This window comes from Brachyistius frenatus, unplaced genomic scaffold (genome assembly GCF_029030835.1).
Source record: "Brachyistius frenatus isolate BFR_SWC_R1_liver_20210118 unplaced genomic scaffold, ASM2903083v1 Contig_7, whole genome shotgun sequence".
Taxonomy (NCBI): Eukaryota; Metazoa; Chordata; class Actinopteri; family Embiotocidae; genus Brachyistius; species Brachyistius frenatus.
Genome location: NW_027210606.1, coordinates 6,840,037 through 6,856,873, shown reverse-complemented (window position 1 = coordinate 6,856,873; position 16,837 = coordinate 6,840,037). Strand labels below are relative to the sequence as shown.

Here is a 16,837-nt window from a genome sequence, read left to right as displayed (position 1 = left end):
GCTGATTAGAACATGACTGACATGGACAATCTCCTGTTGTGTGCTGCCGTGTAAAACGGCATCTCCAAACAATGTCCGATTCTGATTCTCAGGACACACGGGTCACATGTTGATACAAAACAAAGCTACTATAAGCAGCAGCATAATGAGTGCAAATGAGAAGTGAGAATCTAGAGTCCCTAAAATAGATTATTCTGGGAAGATCATAAATTCCCAATGGTCATTGACATAATCTTAATTTAACTTGGGGGAATAGTCAGGTAATAGTCAAATAGTTCATGATTTCTGAATAGTATTTTTACTTGAAAATGTTCCTTGAAATTCCTGAACAGTACAGTATTAGTTTGCATATAAATAATTCAAAGATAAAAGATTGTGTAAAGAGACTGTGGCACAGTTTAATCATCAACTTCTTGGTCTTTGAGTCTCCACTAACACTTCCTGTCTCCAGCTTCCTCCACCATAACCAGTAGCATTAGAAAAAAATGCCTTTGTGAGCTGGCACTGTTTATAGAAGAAACAATAAGAAGGGAGATGTGAGCCAAGTAGTGGACTACACAATGACCCCGTTTCCTAAAAAAAAGGCAGAGGCACTTCGGCAAATTGCAGACAGAGAAATGATTTGTCACTAATTAATCTTTCATTAAACACTCAGCACATGACCACGTTCAAAAGCAAACTTAAATTTTTAATAGAGAATGGTTTCTGCTACTGGAAAAGGGGCAAAACTAACCAGAGGACTATCGATTTATCGCTTTGTCTAAAACCTACAGCGAAGGGATACCAAGCTAACAACAACAAAAAGGCTCGTCTCCTGAGAATATTGGGATTCACTCCAACAGCTTTAAAACCGACTTTCAAGTAAACAACAGATGTGATTTGGTCTGCTGTATGCTTTCTACACTAAAACTGTTCTTATCAAATGCATCATGGTCTGGTGGAAAGTTTATTCTAGTCACATATTTACTAATTGTGCAAACAAACCAATTAGTCAACAAATAAGTTCACGACATTCTAGCAAATTGATCATTTGAATTGTGCTCACTGGTCTAAAGCGTGTATAAACAATGAAGCTAATTGATTCTGTGCAGCGTGCCACTATTCTCCGACAGCTAGCTCAGAATAATCTCAATCCTACAACAACTGAGCTGTCCAAAAAACAAAAAACTCCCGAGGTAGTTAAGCACTAATTAGCATATGGAACAAGTTTTCACAACCACTCAGTCTGAAGACAGATGCAAGTACAAACACACTACGATACATCCTGCTCCCAACAGCGCTAGCAACAGTCACATTAAACACTCTCCTAGAGATATTTCACATAAAAGCACCAAAATACTAGTATCTCTAGATTTGGATTATTACAGCTTCTTAGCAGACATACATCTCTTTCAAACTTCGTTAAATCCTGAGGCATCTGGCCGTGTATCCACACACAGCAGACAATGAGGCACGGTGGGTGCATTATCTGATCTGCTTGAGGGCTAATGACACACTGTATAGGCAATCGGAAGACCCACATCCCAAACCAGTTACACTTAAAGCGCCCGCAGGCTCGCCAAACCCGTGTGTTCACCCTCAAGCTCACCGTGTTGATTTCACTGCTGTCAAAAAGGTGTCGCAGGCAAAATGATGCAAATGGCCACAAAAGATGCCTTCTGCTCTTACAGACCAAACGAGCACTAAATCTGATGTTAAAAATAAAACGGATCACGCACTCGGGACAATAAACAGACTCTGGTCATGCTTGTTTAGACAACCACCCTGTGGTGCTTGAAACGGTTGTCAGCTACAGTGGAGGACGAGGAAAAAGGTGTGACTGTGGAATTGGGCTGATGTGACAGATAGCAGGGAGAAGCAGATAGGATTTCATTCATGTGTCAGATTAGAGGGCTCTTTGTTACTGCCTGAGGGCAACACATGCCTGGAGAGAGAACAAGGCTCGCCTTCACTCTTCTGGCACTTGTGCTATATTGTGTGCAATTCAAGGGAGAGATTGTGTATTTGTTGCATTCCTGTGTACAGCATATTCACATTGGCACAGAGTGAAAAAGAGCTGCCTGTCCTAACTCAAATGTTATTGCTGTGATCACTGATTTGATTAACAACTTATTTAATTGCTACATATACAAAAATTTGTTTTTAAAAAAACAAGAAATCATAGTCCTCAGTGAAAAAATTATAGTTTTTTTTTAAGACCTTAAGGTATTCAAAAATGGTAAAACTAACTGGAACTGTGTCTGATGCCTCAGGATTTACCTCTTTGCAACCATCCTGGCTTCTAGTTGGTAAAGGCAAAACAAGCCTCCATCTGCTGATAGCACAGATAAAGCTAAATCAATTTCACAATATTAAAGCATGATGCATTTAAAATTCCAAAGCTCTTTTCCTGATTCTTCCCTGCAGCGATGAGCGAGAAAGGTACCAAACAGACTATTTAAAGAAACACAGAGAAGACGCAGTTTAGAACAATTAGTTTCACTTATGACAGTCTATCTCAAAGGAGGATCCTCTGTGTCAACATCAGTACAGCAGATGATAAAGTGGGCAACAATACACCGTCAAAAAGATGCCACACATGTTCAGACACACAAAGACGAAGAAAGACACCTTAAAATAACACTGAACAAACTGCATCCAAATGACTTGCTTATTTGACACAAATAGAAACACAGATAGCCTGAAAATTGGAACAAAACTTGGTGTCCATTTTTTTCCTCCAGTTGCCCCTTACAGAGGAAACCAAACACAAAACATGAAATATTTAAAAGCCTGAAACATGAGAGGACCTTTAAAGTATAGCTGCTGCCCAATATAGATTTAATAAACTGTATGTCACCAGGTAGTTGAAGTACAATGTATTTACTCATTGGCTCAAGAGAAAGTAGTTTTATCCAAAAACAGACATCTAGCTTTTTGAAAATATGAATCATTCTCTAACAAAATAATGTTTGGCAATTATTTTTATGTATAAATCCTATTATTAAAACTACAGTTTTCCACATCATCCTGTAATAGAGCAGAAACTCTTTGCTTTGTGAGGCACTGGAGCACATATTGAATTTTTTTGGAACCATAAATAAAACATACCCTATACTTAATAAAACCTTATCAAATATACACATCACATTGCATCAATTGCGGCCGCTCTTTCTCCATACAATAAAACAAAGATGACCTTTTTTGTAATACTTCAGATTTGTAAAAGGAAATACAACGCAACACTCGACTGACAACAACCCTGTGTACAGATAGCTTTAGGCTACGCAGCTGTCCCCGATGCCACCAACCAGCGCTACGACCTTGCATTCAGGTAAAGCCAAAGTTACATTCCACATCACAAACTCACTCATCTCCTGTGTCAGCTAACAGAGGAGCCACGAGCCTGACTCGGCCTAGCTCTGCTTCACACAGCGCTACATTAGCGCCAGTGGTTTCCCGTGCTAGAAGAATCTCTACCCCACTCTGTGTGAGGCCGCGGCGTGCCACTCATATTATCACTCCATAGTTACAAGACTATCATAAGGACCTTAATGTGCCTCGGTTTCTGTGGCGAACATTCATGTTTTAACAGTGGCTATGCCCCCGGAGGTGTCCTGAAACAAGACAATAAACTGCGTCCTCATTTATGGGAAAAGGTAATCACGTCTCATTACATACGTTGTACTTGTACACGTACTTTCTGTATTGCCTGCTGACTTTTGGCTGGCTAACCTGCCTCAGTGTCGACCAACAATTAGTAGACAGATACGTCAGTCGGTAAAATGTTTGCTGCAGACAACCCAGCGGAGAATTAACACGCCAACCTGCAGCTCTTTGTAGCTTTCAGCACAAAGTTCCAGTTAGCCGGGCCAACGAAAAAAACAATGCTGCTTTCTGTAAAACTGCAGGCAGCCACTTAAGGGTATCAGACAAACACACTGTATGCTACCTGCCTTCAAAAAAAAATGGAGTGAGCTATAACTACTGAAGAAAGTCAAACATTTACTCAAGCCCGAGAGACCTAGATATTTTTCTCAAGAGTTGGCGCTGGGCTAAAACACTGGTCACCATTGGACTTAAAAGTAAAACAGGAAGCCATGAAATAGGTCTCCAGCAAAAAGTTAAACTTTATTCACCGTTCACCTTGTGCGGCGTAAGAAGAATACTGTGTAATCAGTTTTGGGGATTTTGTGGACAGGGAGCTATTGATCAAACCAAGATGGTTTGGGTTGTTTGTTAATATGAAGCGGGGCACTGATTCTTAGATGAATTGGCGGTAGCCCTTTTACATTTCTATTAGTCGTTGAATTAGGGATAACATATAGTGCTTGTTTTAAAAGGTAAAGAGATGAGTTTATAAAATCTTTTAACGAACACGTCTGTGCAGCCAAATATGTTGAAGTTTTATCAAATATTGTTGGAATTAAATGTTTTCCTGACAATAAGTTAATACCAATAAAACTGCAAAGGTGTTTTCAATTACTCTGGCCCTATTCAGGTTGGAGGTGGGTGGAGCTATGCTAAAGGTTTAATCGGGCAACGCAAGTGAAAACAGCTGTGTGGGTGGACTATCAGGGGCCTGTAGAAGCTTTAATAATAAACGAAGAAAAGCCGCTGTAAAGATAATCCCCTTGAAACAGAAATCTACCTTTCTGCACATAGTTACTCTACAGCAAAGACAAAAAAAACACACTGAGGGAGGCTGTGCCCAAACCTGTTGTCTATTGAATTCAGCCACAAAGTGGGGTTCTTCTGGGCTGCTTCTTGCATTTCATTGAAAATAAATAAACAAAAACATGAACATGGTGTGAAATGCCTCCTAATATTGCCCTCACCCTGCTCTAAATAGACCGATTAAACAGGTACAATCCGATGAGCCAGTGACAAGGCAACATTTCTTTCTAAACAGCAGTCTGCAACTACAGCCAATGTGTGGTTGTGGTTTTTTTATACTCCTGCACACTGACATAATACAATTTTATTTATTTAAAAAAAATAGAGAGATACCGGTTGAAATATCAACAACACTTTTTATAAGATGCCTGTATATAAATTATTTACATAAGAAGATGCCTGAAAGGACTCGTCTGGTTTAATCTACTACTTTCACTTTCACTATATTTTATGCAGCTAGCGACGAGCAGAACAGGGAGAAAAGTGTAAAACCCACACAGTGATGTGAGGCACAGCTGCTTGGACGAGATCAGATACACTCTTCTTCCCTCTTTAGCAAATTCCTGACTCCAGGCAAAAACACAGCCAGCACATGAGCTGATGTTTTTTTTTTTAAACAAGTGAATCCTGGTGTTTATAACTGCAGCCCACGTGTCACAAGTCATCACTACCAGTGCTGCGATGATTTGTGACAGAGAGATAATCCTCATGAGGAAACCATGTTGCATTTAACCAGAGGCAGCGAGAAGGCCGCCAGAGAGAAACTACCAAAGAGAAGGCTGCGGCCACCGTGGTAAATCAAGTTATCACCTAATGGGACGGTGAGCGGACCTCGTGGAGGGCATGGCAGAAAGTGCGAGTGTGGTAAGCAAAGCATAATTAAATGCATAACGTCATGTCTAAATGATGCTGACCAAGCAGGCAGAGCTGCAATCAGATATCCTGTCATATCACACCGTATGGCTTCCAGTTCAAAGAAAACACAGTATATCTGCTTACAGACTGTGCCACGGAAAACAATCCCTCTCTGCGCTGTGTCTTTCACATTCTCTGCTTTCTTTACTTCCCATCACATGTCTCCAATTAATATTAGCAACAGACAAACAAACCATCTGGCAGACAAGGACATAAAACAGACCGAGTGACATCTCTATATAAACAACTCCAGCGGCGATAAACACCAACTTTAACGAACATGAGCTGCTCACAGTGTTGGCTCTGTGCCTGACCTCACTTCAGCATCATCTTGGAGATGAGGTTGCAACGCCGTTCACAAGAGTTTCCCCGCTGAAACTCGGTCAGTGCAAGAGTGGAAACATCGAAAGTCATCGAATCTGACTTTCCTAAAAAAGAATATTAATCAGCATTCAGTTTGATAATGAATAAGCCAAAATGACAAACATTTGCTGGTTTCAACTTCTCAATTGCTGCTTTTCTTTGACTTGTGTACTAAAAAAAAAAAATTGGTTGGACAGTTGAAGACATTTATGTAAAGAATAAAAACCCTTGTTAGCTTGCTGTTTGTTCTATAAAAAATAAAAAATAAAAAATCTGTTTGTGATAATGATATATGCAAGTAGAAAAATTTTAAAAACTAATTACCAATTTGTATTTTGTCTTTTTTTATATATATATATTAATTTACTGCGTGTAGATCTAGTGTGGGTCGCAGGTTGGATGATGTAATAGCTTTGTGTTTAGTGGAGCTACAGCTTCATGACACGAGGAGAAGTGACTGTACTACAAATCGTTTGCCTCCACTGTGGGGGTTGGCGTTGGACTTAACTACATGACTACAGACATAGAGCACGAGCCATCCCTTTTCTAAAGGGCTCCATTGTTTTTGCCACAGTGACGAGGCAGTTCTGCAGGTTCCACCTTCACCTCTCCTCCCTCTCGCTCTTCCTCCTACCTCACCTCACCACACGCTCTCCGTCATGCTAAATTCCCCTCGTTATACCGGTAGTTTCATTCATTCTCTTGCAGGCGCTGTAAAGTCATTTCATAACTCTGGCAGCGAAGGGGATATCAGTGCTGCAGACAGACAAAGCTGGATAAGTACTTTAGGGTGGCCAACGGGTACCAGACTGATAAGGCACCAATTATGACTGACCTGGATGTGTCACAAGAAGCCCCGACCAAAGTGCTGCTGCAGCAGGCTGAGGATTGACATTTGACATCATGTCACACTCAACTGTTTTTTTTTTTTCCCTTCGCCCTAACACGAATAATTACTCATGGTGTGATTGGGAGCACAGAAAGACGGTTTAAAACTGTAGCAGGTAATAAAATTAAACCAAATAACAAGTGAGAAATTGTAGAGCATGTGAGCTTTAAACAAGGTCGACTGAAACTGTTGTGAGGAGCCCAACCACTGTAGCACATTTACTAAACAATAAACAATTTTATAAAAAAAAAAAAAAAAAAAAAAGGCAACAGTGGCAATAAAGATGAGCAGAAAGAGGTCATTTAGCCATGACTCATTACAGTTTCAAATGTGTCAAGTCAAGTCAATAGAAATACAACTAGTGCTGAAGTAACTATGTTTTTGAAACGCTGCGAGATCATCAACGGGTTTATATGCAAATGTGGATGATGTCAGACTTTTCCAAACGTTTGGACGTGACAGGCAGGCAGTACTACACCGTGACAGTGCCGTCTATCCACGGCCTATTCTGAGCTTCTCGTAATCAGCTTACCAGGTTGAACACCGTCTCCACAATGTCTCGGTTGGAAACTTCCCCAACTTCCACCAGGCCAGCCAGCACGGCGAATTTCATCCTGATCCCCCTTATGGGCACTCCGGGGTTGAGTGCCACGGCGCCCGGTCGGCCGTCCTTCCCCTCACCCGGCAGCACGGCGCCCGCCGTCTCCTCGCTAGCCATGGCTACGGAAGGGACGGGACAGGTGGCGTTCACAGGTGAGGCACCTGTTCACCTCCGACGGTGACAGCCGGAGCAGATGTCGGAGGAGGAGGAGGAGGAGGAGGAAGAGGGCTCTATCTCCCCTTCAGTTGAGTTGGTGACAGTCCACGGGCATATAAGCAAAACCTTTCCCTCCCCATCCAAGAATTTGTTTCGAGAATCAGCCTCCGAAGCGGACAACAACAACAACAAAAATAAAATAAAGCGCAGAGAAATGTTTGGCGTCGGGCGCTGCGGGGCTGGAAACGTCAGTGAAGTACTCCTCTCTCCTCTCTCCCTCTCCCCCCTGGTCCGTAACTTGATCGCAGACGGATGGATTAATGCCGTTAAAAACCCCGCGAGGGAGAAGTGCTCGCAGGTAAACCAGGGAGGAAGCAGGTGAAGCGGAGCTCGCCCTTTTACCTGCTTTCCCCTCCGCTCGGACAAATGGCAAACGAGGACGCGGCGACTTCAATGTCTCCGCGCAGCGTTGGAAGTTGCTATTGTCGCGGAGTCCAGACACTTGACAGGTCGCGCCAGGCACAACCGAAAACTCACAAACTGCGGGGGAGCAAGTCCGCCAGCAGTCCCGGTGGAAGTCGACAAAGGACGCGGGTCCGCTCGGCGCTCCGCGGGAAACTCCGCACACTTGGTTAAATGACAACGTTGACCCAGCTGCGCTGCATTCGCTTCCTGATCTGCCCCGGTAGCTTCAGCTCGTCACCGCCATGACAGTGTAGCCCTGGAGTGAGTGACGCATGCGCAGTAAGGGAGCTGGGTCTATTCGGCTCGGTAGCAGGTGTGCCGCTCAGGTGGCTTTCTTCAAGCACGACGCACAAGGGAGTCGGTTAAAATCCACAGCCCGTCCGCGTGAATTCAGTTACTGCGACCATGACTAAACCTGGGGGAGGGGGGACATGAGCTGGTGGGACCCTATTGGGTCCAAGATCCCTCCAAGCAGTACACAAAACGTTTAATCTCCACTACACTGCCCCTCTAACGTGCATGAAGGGGGGCAATTATAAGGAACAGTATAATGCAGTCCAGTGGACCACCATCACCCACCGCGACCCTAAATGATAGACAAAAGTAGAATTATCACCCTCTGACAATGTCAAAAAAAAACTGCACAAAATATATAAGCTTCATAAATATATAATATATTTCACAGGTGTTCCTTATGCTCTGTGAGTGTGTATTTATAGGCTATATTAGGCAACACACTATCTAAATAGTGTGTTTATTTCATTTTTGAAAAGAGTTTTCTTAAACCTGGCTTCAGGTGTAAGAACTTTTTCAGTGATTTGATGAAATAATGTTATTTATAGGAAAATGCTCAAAAATAAAGGCACAGGGATTCTGTAAGATGGAGTCATATGATAATGCAGGAATCAATTGAAATTGCACTTTGGTGGTATCAATTTTAATTTCATACAAAAAGCAGCTGAGAAACACAGGGCTGTTTGACAGCCCACTTTTTCCACTGTGACTTATGCAAGTTGCATCATCCTGACAGCATCTAAAAACAGAGATGGAAAGTAGTGTGTGTTTACTCAAGTACTGTACATAAATAATTAGGTATACTTGGACTAAACCTCAATATTTTAATTTAATACTACATTATATCAACACTTTTCACAATTCAGAGAAAAATTTTGCACTCTTTACTCCACTGCATTTATCTTACGGCTGCAGGTAACTTTGCAAACTGTGATATAAAATTATAAGGTACATGGTATTACTATTTATGCTGTTGCAAAAGACCTGAATACATCTGTCACCACTGTACAAAAGAAATTGAACCCACCAGAGTTCAGGTAAAATCTCCTCTTTTTTAGGCTGATCCCCTGTAAAAGCAGATAGAATCTTTTAATGGAAAACTCATCAGTTTTCCAAAAGCAAATAGTATTTTATGTTGAGTATTTTAGGATAGCTGGCTATGATGAAAACATTATTTCCATATTGTATATTATTGACTTCACAGTATTGTATTGCTTTAATCCTCATTACTATAAGGAATTTAGGACCTTGTTGAAGTAATATGGAATAGGTTACGACTTTACAAAGCTACATTGTATATAATACAGGCCTACATGTATTTTGTATGCATATTTAAAGGGTAATTATATGAATTTTGAAAATATATCATCATATATCATCAGTGAAAATCACCCCTGATATAACAGATGAAAAAGCTGAACTTGTGTAAAACAGCTTTATGTAGGCAAAAATAAGAGAAAACAGCAAAACAGAAGAGGAAACTGAGGGTGTCGGGTGTTGAAATGCATTTAGAACTTTGTTTTTCTACAGCACAACAGCACATGGACAGATGTCTGTATCCTGGGGCATTGGAAACCGAACATTGAAGCAAAGTGACAGCTCTGCTTTGCTTGCCTTTTCATATCACCTCCATCATCATAAACCATGACATGCAAGATGTCTACATATCTGTGTAGATGAGAGGTCACAGTTTTATCCAGGTTTATTATTGCATGAAGAAAATCCTAACTGAACACCATCTGGAAGGTGATAATACTAAACATATTGAATAATGCTCTTATTTGATTATATCTGTCTTCCCCTCTCAGTGCTCATACTGGTGACTTCACATTTGCTGTGCAGGATGGATGAGCAGCTCTGAGTGTTGCCACAGCGGCAGCTGGCGTCACTGTTCCCACTGACCTCCCCATAAAGTGTAGCTGAGCCCTTAGGGATCCTGGGAGTCATGGAAGCCAGCAGCACCACCCATGAGACACGGGCCCTGTCTGTGATTTAATGACCTGAAATCAACTGACTTGTTCACTGAGCCCAAAGGTAGACTTTCTTAAATAAAGCTTTGACTGACCTTCAAATTGAACCTGAACTGTGACTTGTTATTTTTCTAACTGGGCCCTACCGATAATGAGATAACAAGTTGTGACATTCAGTGACACTGTAATCATCGTTTTCTCTCTTGCTTTTATCCTGCTGCACACTTTGATTATGTGAGAAGATAAGTAATCTGGTGTCAAAGACGGCAATTTAATCAATGAACCTTTGTTAAGAGCTCAGACTGTGTCGAACAAAAGCTCAGAAGATTGTTTTTAAACACACTGAAAGAAGAGAAAAATTAATTTATGACAAAATAAATTTCCAAATACAATAAACTTGTCATAAAAGTCTGAAAAATGTAACCTTGATGTGTGTGTAAACGATACAGCAGACACTAGATGAAATTAAAAAAAAAAAAAAAGAAGATATAGTCGACTTTAAAAACATGAAGACACCAAAAAAAAAAAAAAAAAGTTGCTTGTAAGGTCTTAAAACATTTTAAAATTGAAATATTTTAAAGCTCATTTTTGGCCCTATAAGCTACACTGAAGAATAAGAAAAATCTTGAAGGAAATATTTGAATGTCTTTGTCTACATTGTCAAAATATCTTTGCGTGCTGAAAGACAAATACTCCACATGAAGCACCACATCCCTGCTGTCTGCCTGCAGCTACTGAATGTCTACTTCTTGTAAACACTGTCAGCCTGCAGGAGTTCTTCTCCGGTACACAGCTAAAACTAATGCAGTCTGATAACCGACAGGTGTTTGTATTATTTTGTCCAACCCATTTATATCAGTGAAGGTGATGCAATGCAGCTCAGCAGCACCACAGACTGTGGTATATCCTCCAGAAATTACCATACTGTTGAATCAACACTTGGCTTGCATTCATTTACAGTGTATACACTTACCAACAGACATAATTTTTTTCTTTGTTACAGAAACAATGTGGGTGGATAACAGCCTACACACCTGAATGACTTGTTAACACACCTAGAAACTAGTTCTTCCCGTTTCCTTTATAATCCAAGTTATTAATTTGCCTTCACCAGTTACATTTAAACAAACTGTCTCGAAAAAATACAAATGAAACACAATATATGTGGAGCACTTTAAATGCTGTAACAGTTTGCATTTTTAAAGTAATATTTACAATAATTGTGTAACGTAATTGTTGGAAAAATTATTCAAGAGGCTTGGTTCAAAATCAAACACATCGGACATTTATTCTTGCAAGAAGGAGCACATACATGCACCCTCAAAGATAGGTGTCCAGCAAAGAAGGGGCCTTCCCTCCTCCGTAGGTCAGCTTTTATACAGTGGGACAAACAGTAGACCATCACCCCCATTTGTACCTGCTTTTGTATGGTAATACAGAGTTGGTTGTAGGTCACAAGATAGGCAAACAAGAGGAAGAGACAAATCTTTCCTTTCCATCAGTAATCATCACTGAATGAGTATGAATTTATTAGAAATAGTTCATATATTTTACTTTGAAAACCATTGACCTAACTTTATGTGGTTGAATTTGCCTTTTTGTAATTCACACTAAGTCATTTGGTAAATTTTAAAAACTTGTATTGTTTTGAAGAAATACAAACTCTGGAGAATGAAAATGATTTTTCTCTCTGAACTAAGTGCTCTCTTTTTTTTGTTAGTCTCTATTCCTCACTGTATAGATCTGGACTTAGATCCACGTCATTTTGTCAGTTCGGCACTCTGCAGTGTAGTCTGTTGTGATTTGTAAGGAATAAAATAATTGACTAATTCATTTTAACAGAATTTTTGTATTTTAGTTGTATTTGCTTATCAGTGTTTAAGATACATTTATTAAATTGTCAAGTAGTAGTAAAATTTAGACTATATTAGAACACATGTGGGTTTTTTTTTTTTAATCAAAAGTATTTATTACTGATGTTACAAAAAAATCAAATATAGCTAAACAGTTCGCTCTTAAGGCTTTTATGTTCAGTGGATTAGGCTTTTACCTGCAGAGGGAGCCAAAATAAGATACGAAGACTCGCGAGAGAAGAGAAATCTCACGAACCGAACGGTCTGTTTAATTCTCGCGTGAGTTCCTATTTCCTCCTCTTTCACTCCCTGTAGCCAACATGGCAGTCGGCAAGAACAAGAGGCTGACCAAAGGCGGCAAAAAAGGTGCCAAAAAGAAGATGTAAGTAGTAAATTTAGACATCGCTGCACAAAACAGGCTTTGCGTTTTCTACCGATGTCACGTCGGTGTAAGAAATGCGAAGGATGAAGCTGATTTTAAGTGGATGGCCGTGCTTGCTCTCGTCGTCGGCCCCTTTAGCGCCGGATGGTGCCGTAGCCATTAACCTTGTGCTGTTAACAGTTCGTCATATTTAAACTGCGTTAAATAGGCTCGCATTTCCCCTTTAGAGGAGGCAGAATATGCCTTAAGAAAAAAATAAATAAAAATACATTTGTGAGCCGGGTTCTTCAGTAACGTTGTGCTAAAGGCTACTAAATGTTAGCATGGGTTTAGCAACATGGCAGGCATGCCGCACAACTTGCTGTTAAAATATATATATATTTTTAAAAATAGAACCGCGTGGCTCAAACGAACAACCTGATGTGTTAGGAGTAGTGGTTCGGGAAATAGCCGGCATTTTGTCGAGTTGAGAATCTCGTGGATTTCCCGAGGTGCTGCCCGCTGAAGCTCCGCATCTCCTCCCGGAGTAATGGATCGTTATCGAGTCGTCATGTCTGTGTTACCAGTGTAACCCCATGTGCTTCTTGCTCCCTCTCCTGCAGTGTGGACCCTTTCTCCAAGAAGGACTGGTATGATGTCAAGGCACCAGCCATGTTCAACATCCGCAATCTGGGCAAGACCTTGGTCACCAGGACTCAGGGAACCAGTAAGTCTTGCTTTCTGCAAAACGCTCAATCTCGAGGTGTACGTGTAATAACTTGAGACGTTTTGCGTGTCGGACTGTTTCAGTGACATGAATGAATAAATCAGACTCTCTGTATTCAAAAAACATAGACTTAATATCCTAAATGATGTCTTTATACGAGGTTTTCGGGATGTTTTTGGGGATAGCGGCGCTATGAGAATGCATGTTGACAAACTGTTTTTGGTCCCAAATGATGGCTGTCGATTACTTATTGGATCAACTGATTTTTGCATTACTAGTACATTATGTGGTTCTACAGGTCTCATTTGTTGCTGAGGCCTTTTCTAACATTTGCACGCTTTCGCCATCAAGGAATCGCCTCTGACGGTCTCAAGGGACGCGTGTTCGAGGTGAGCCTGGCTGATCTGCAGAACGACGAGGTGGCCTTCCGCAAGTTCAAGCTCATCACTGAAGACGTTCAGGGAAAGAACTGCCTCACCAACTTCCACGGCATGGACCTGACCCGCGACAAAATGTGCTCCATGGTCAAGAAGTGGCAGGTAATGATCAGGTTTTGTGAGCAGTTCTGAGTATTTTCCTGAAAATGCCACTGCAGCACAGATGTTACATGAGCTTTAGTAGCAATGTCAATTTGAAAACTAGTTTGACCTACTTTTAATTGTCCCTCAAACTTTGGAGAGTAAATGTTGAGACTCGTTTCAATCTACACTATTGCCACAAGTCTTTGATCAAAATGAAGGATAAGTTCTCCTCCAACATTAACTGGACTAATGTTAGGAGCTGTTGCAGCACACATGAAGTGGGGTTAAATGGTAAACGGTCTGTACTTGTATAGCGCTTTATCACCTTTCGGTCTCAAAGCGCTTTAACACGGTTTTCCCATTCACACACTAATGAGACAGATCACCATGCAAGGTGCTGCCATCGGGAGAACATTCACACACCGATGGTTCACCATCGGGAGCAACTTAGGGTTCAGTGTCTCGCTCAAGGACACTTAGGCATGTGGACAGGAGGAGCTGGGGATCGAACCACCAACCTTCTGATTCTTGTTCAACCCGCTCTACCGTCTGAGCCACAGCCTCCCATGGTTGTGAATGAAGGTTCAGTGGTTTAAATCTCAACTGCCTTTGAAAATGCGATAGGAATGACAGTTGAGCCATTTACTTTAGGTGATTAATCGATTACATTAGTAGTAGCCAACAGCAGAAAATGGTCCTGAGGAGCTTCTGAGTGCAACTGATTGGCCATTACTAAACAAGAGCATGAATGGTTTGGTGTAGGTTGATTGGAGAAAAGCAGAATAACACATGTTTTGTGCCATCAAGGCAAAAGCAGTCATCAAATTTTGTAGTTAATTTGATTTGAGGTGTTAATTTTTTTTCTGGCATGAGAATTTTAAAAGGTTTCATGCCTCATGAAGCACCTTGTTACCATAATACAACATTCGCTTATAATATACTTTGCATTTGTGGACCCTCTGTGTTTAAATATTTTGGCCATATCACAATGATATTACAGGGATGTTCAGTGTCGAGCTGCAGTGGAGGTCCGTAGCAGCAAACGTCTACATTTTACGTTTGCTCTTCCTAAGCAGAACTAATTGGTTTTGGTGAGACTCCTTATTTATATCTTGGAAACCATCTAATATATCACAGGTCATCCACCAACAAAGTAGCCAAGCCAAATAATGCTTTTGGTGTAAATTTGGAATCCAACATTGATATTCTGAAACCCAGCTAGGCCATCTTTTAAACTCAATAGACTGGAAGAATAGAATTTTTTTTCTTTTCTTTAATTCTTAAAGCAATTGGATAACGGTATCTTGTATTTGATCTGTGATCTGGAAGAACACTTTCCAAATGCTGAAATCAATACACGAATTGGGTTGTAAAACAATTTCTCCTAAAACACAGAGGGTCGTGCATTATTATTCATCCTTCATGTACGTTGTGTGAAGAATGTGCACAATTATTGTAAAGCGAAATTCCATGCTGGTGCAACCTGGGATTGTGAAAATACATTTTGTGTAAAAGAAAAAGTGTCGAAGAAGGTTTAACCGTCGTGTTGTCTTTGGGTCAAAATGACCCGCAGCTGTGTTCAACCAAGTTCTATTTTATTTTCATATTTTTTGGGATCATTGGTGACAAGGAGGCTGTGAGGGTTTCTTTTAAAGAATGATGACCAACGATCCCAAAAAATATAGAAATAAAATAGAACTTGGCTGCGGGTCATTTTGACCCGAGGACAACACGAGGGTTAACTAACGCGAGTGGACAAGAAGTTGGATCACCACACTGTCGTGCAAAGAGTGAATCTGATATTTGATCTTTCCAACCAGACCATGATCGAAGCACATGTGGATGTGAAGACCACCGATGGCTACCTCCTGCGTCTTTTCTGCGTGGGTTTCACAAAGAAGCGCACCAACCAGATCAGGAAGACCTCGTATGCGCAGCACCAGCAGGTCCGCCAGATCCGCAAGAAGATGATGGAGATCATGACCCGTGAGGTTCAGACCAACGACCTGAAGGAAGTGGTCAACAAGCTGTAAGTCCTGCACAGTTGCTCCTTTCCCGTTAATGATTTTTGCATCAGATGACAGCATGAAATATAACTCCATATTAAAGTGAATATATACTTGGGCATCAGCGGTGGCCTAAAGGCGAAACTAATCCACTCGTTTCATTTTCGGCGTACATATGGATAGAAGTCTGAAACGGATTGGGTTTCTCGTGTACTCATTTGGTCAAGATAATTGTGGTGTTTTTTTAAATATTTGTTTTAGTTCAGTATGTTGTTGTTTTACCCTGTTGATTAATGTGTTGTGTATTGTGTTGTTCCAGGATCCCCGACAGTGTTGGCAAAGACATCGAGAAGGCTTGTCAGTCTATCTACCCTCTACATGACGTCTACGTCCGCAAGGTCAAGATGCTGAAGAAGCCCAAGTTTGAGTGTAGGTGTAACACAGGAGTCGCTCTTTTCTTTCTGCTTGTGGGAACGCATGATGACTAACTGTTTGGGTCCCATATGATTACTTCCTATTGAGATCACCTGACGTTCCCTCACATGACATCGTGACGTGGAATGATGAAGGTTTGCTGAAGTTAGAATGGTTTCTTCATTAACTGGCTTTGAGCGAATGGAATGTCTGCTTTATCACTAACATTTTTAACTTCAAATGTCTTGGTACCTCGTTCAACTTTAGACTAATTATGAGCCCAAATTAAAAGCGTCCTGTTCTCTGTTGCAGTGGGCAAACTGATGGAGCTCCACGGTGAGGGCGGGGCCGGCGGCGCCGCAAAGACATCCGGTGACGACACTGGAGCCAAGGTGGAGAGGGCCGACGGCTACGAACCCCCCATCCAGGAGACGGTCTAAAAACACCCCAACAGATTTAATAAAAAATGTAAATGACCAGCAAACGGTACTGTTTTGTGTGTCAGTGAGTGAACTCGGACATTTTATACTGGTGCACAGGCAGTGGAAACTACTGCAGTTAACTTAACCAAGTAGCTTGGTAGAAACGTTATGGAGCTTGTGGTCAGTTTGACTTGACAAGACTTGGGGAGCATTGGCACCACATT

The 16,837-nt window shown here is 41.2% G+C and overlaps 2 protein-coding genes and 2 non-coding genes across 7 annotated transcripts in view; 3 read left to right on the top strand and 1 right to left on the bottom strand.

Moving 5' to 3' along the window:
• Nucleotides 1-8,279, bottom strand: part of lrba (LPS-responsive vesicle trafficking, beach and anchor containing) — a 190,191-nt gene extending 181,912 nt beyond the window's left edge. For all 4 annotated transcript variants that reach the window (XM_069689264.1, XM_069689263.1, XM_069689266.1 and 1 more), the window contains exon 1: nucleotides 7,356-8,279. In XM_069689264.1, coding sequence (XP_069545365.1) covers nucleotides 7,356-7,541 — 186 coding nt within the window. In that variant the 5' untranslated portion in view covers nucleotides 7,542-8,279. The remainder of the gene's footprint in view (nucleotides 1-7,355) is intronic.
• Nucleotides 8,280-12,445: 4,166 nt separating this feature from the next.
• On the top strand, nucleotides 12,446-16,675 carry rps3a (ribosomal protein S3A). The gene is made up of 6 exons (XM_069689252.1): nucleotides 12,446-12,544; nucleotides 13,147-13,250; nucleotides 13,602-13,789; nucleotides 15,592-15,800; nucleotides 16,097-16,206; nucleotides 16,504-16,675. The coding sequence occupies exons 1-6, from the start codon at nucleotides 12,483-12,485 to the stop codon at nucleotides 16,629-16,631; spliced, it is 801 nt and encodes a 266-aa protein (XP_069545353.1). The 5' UTR covers nucleotides 12,446-12,482; the 3' UTR covers nucleotides 16,632-16,675.
• On the top strand, nucleotides 13,448-13,517 carry LOC138615883 (small nucleolar RNA SNORD73). The gene has a single exon (XR_011310556.1). It is a non-coding gene; the product is annotated as a small nucleolar RNA SNORD73 (small nucleolar RNA).
• Nucleotides 16,250-16,312, top strand: LOC138615888 (small nucleolar RNA SNORD73). Its single transcript, XR_011310561.1, has one exon. It is a non-coding gene; the product is annotated as a small nucleolar RNA SNORD73 (small nucleolar RNA).
• Nucleotides 16,676-16,837: the final 162 nt, after the last annotated feature.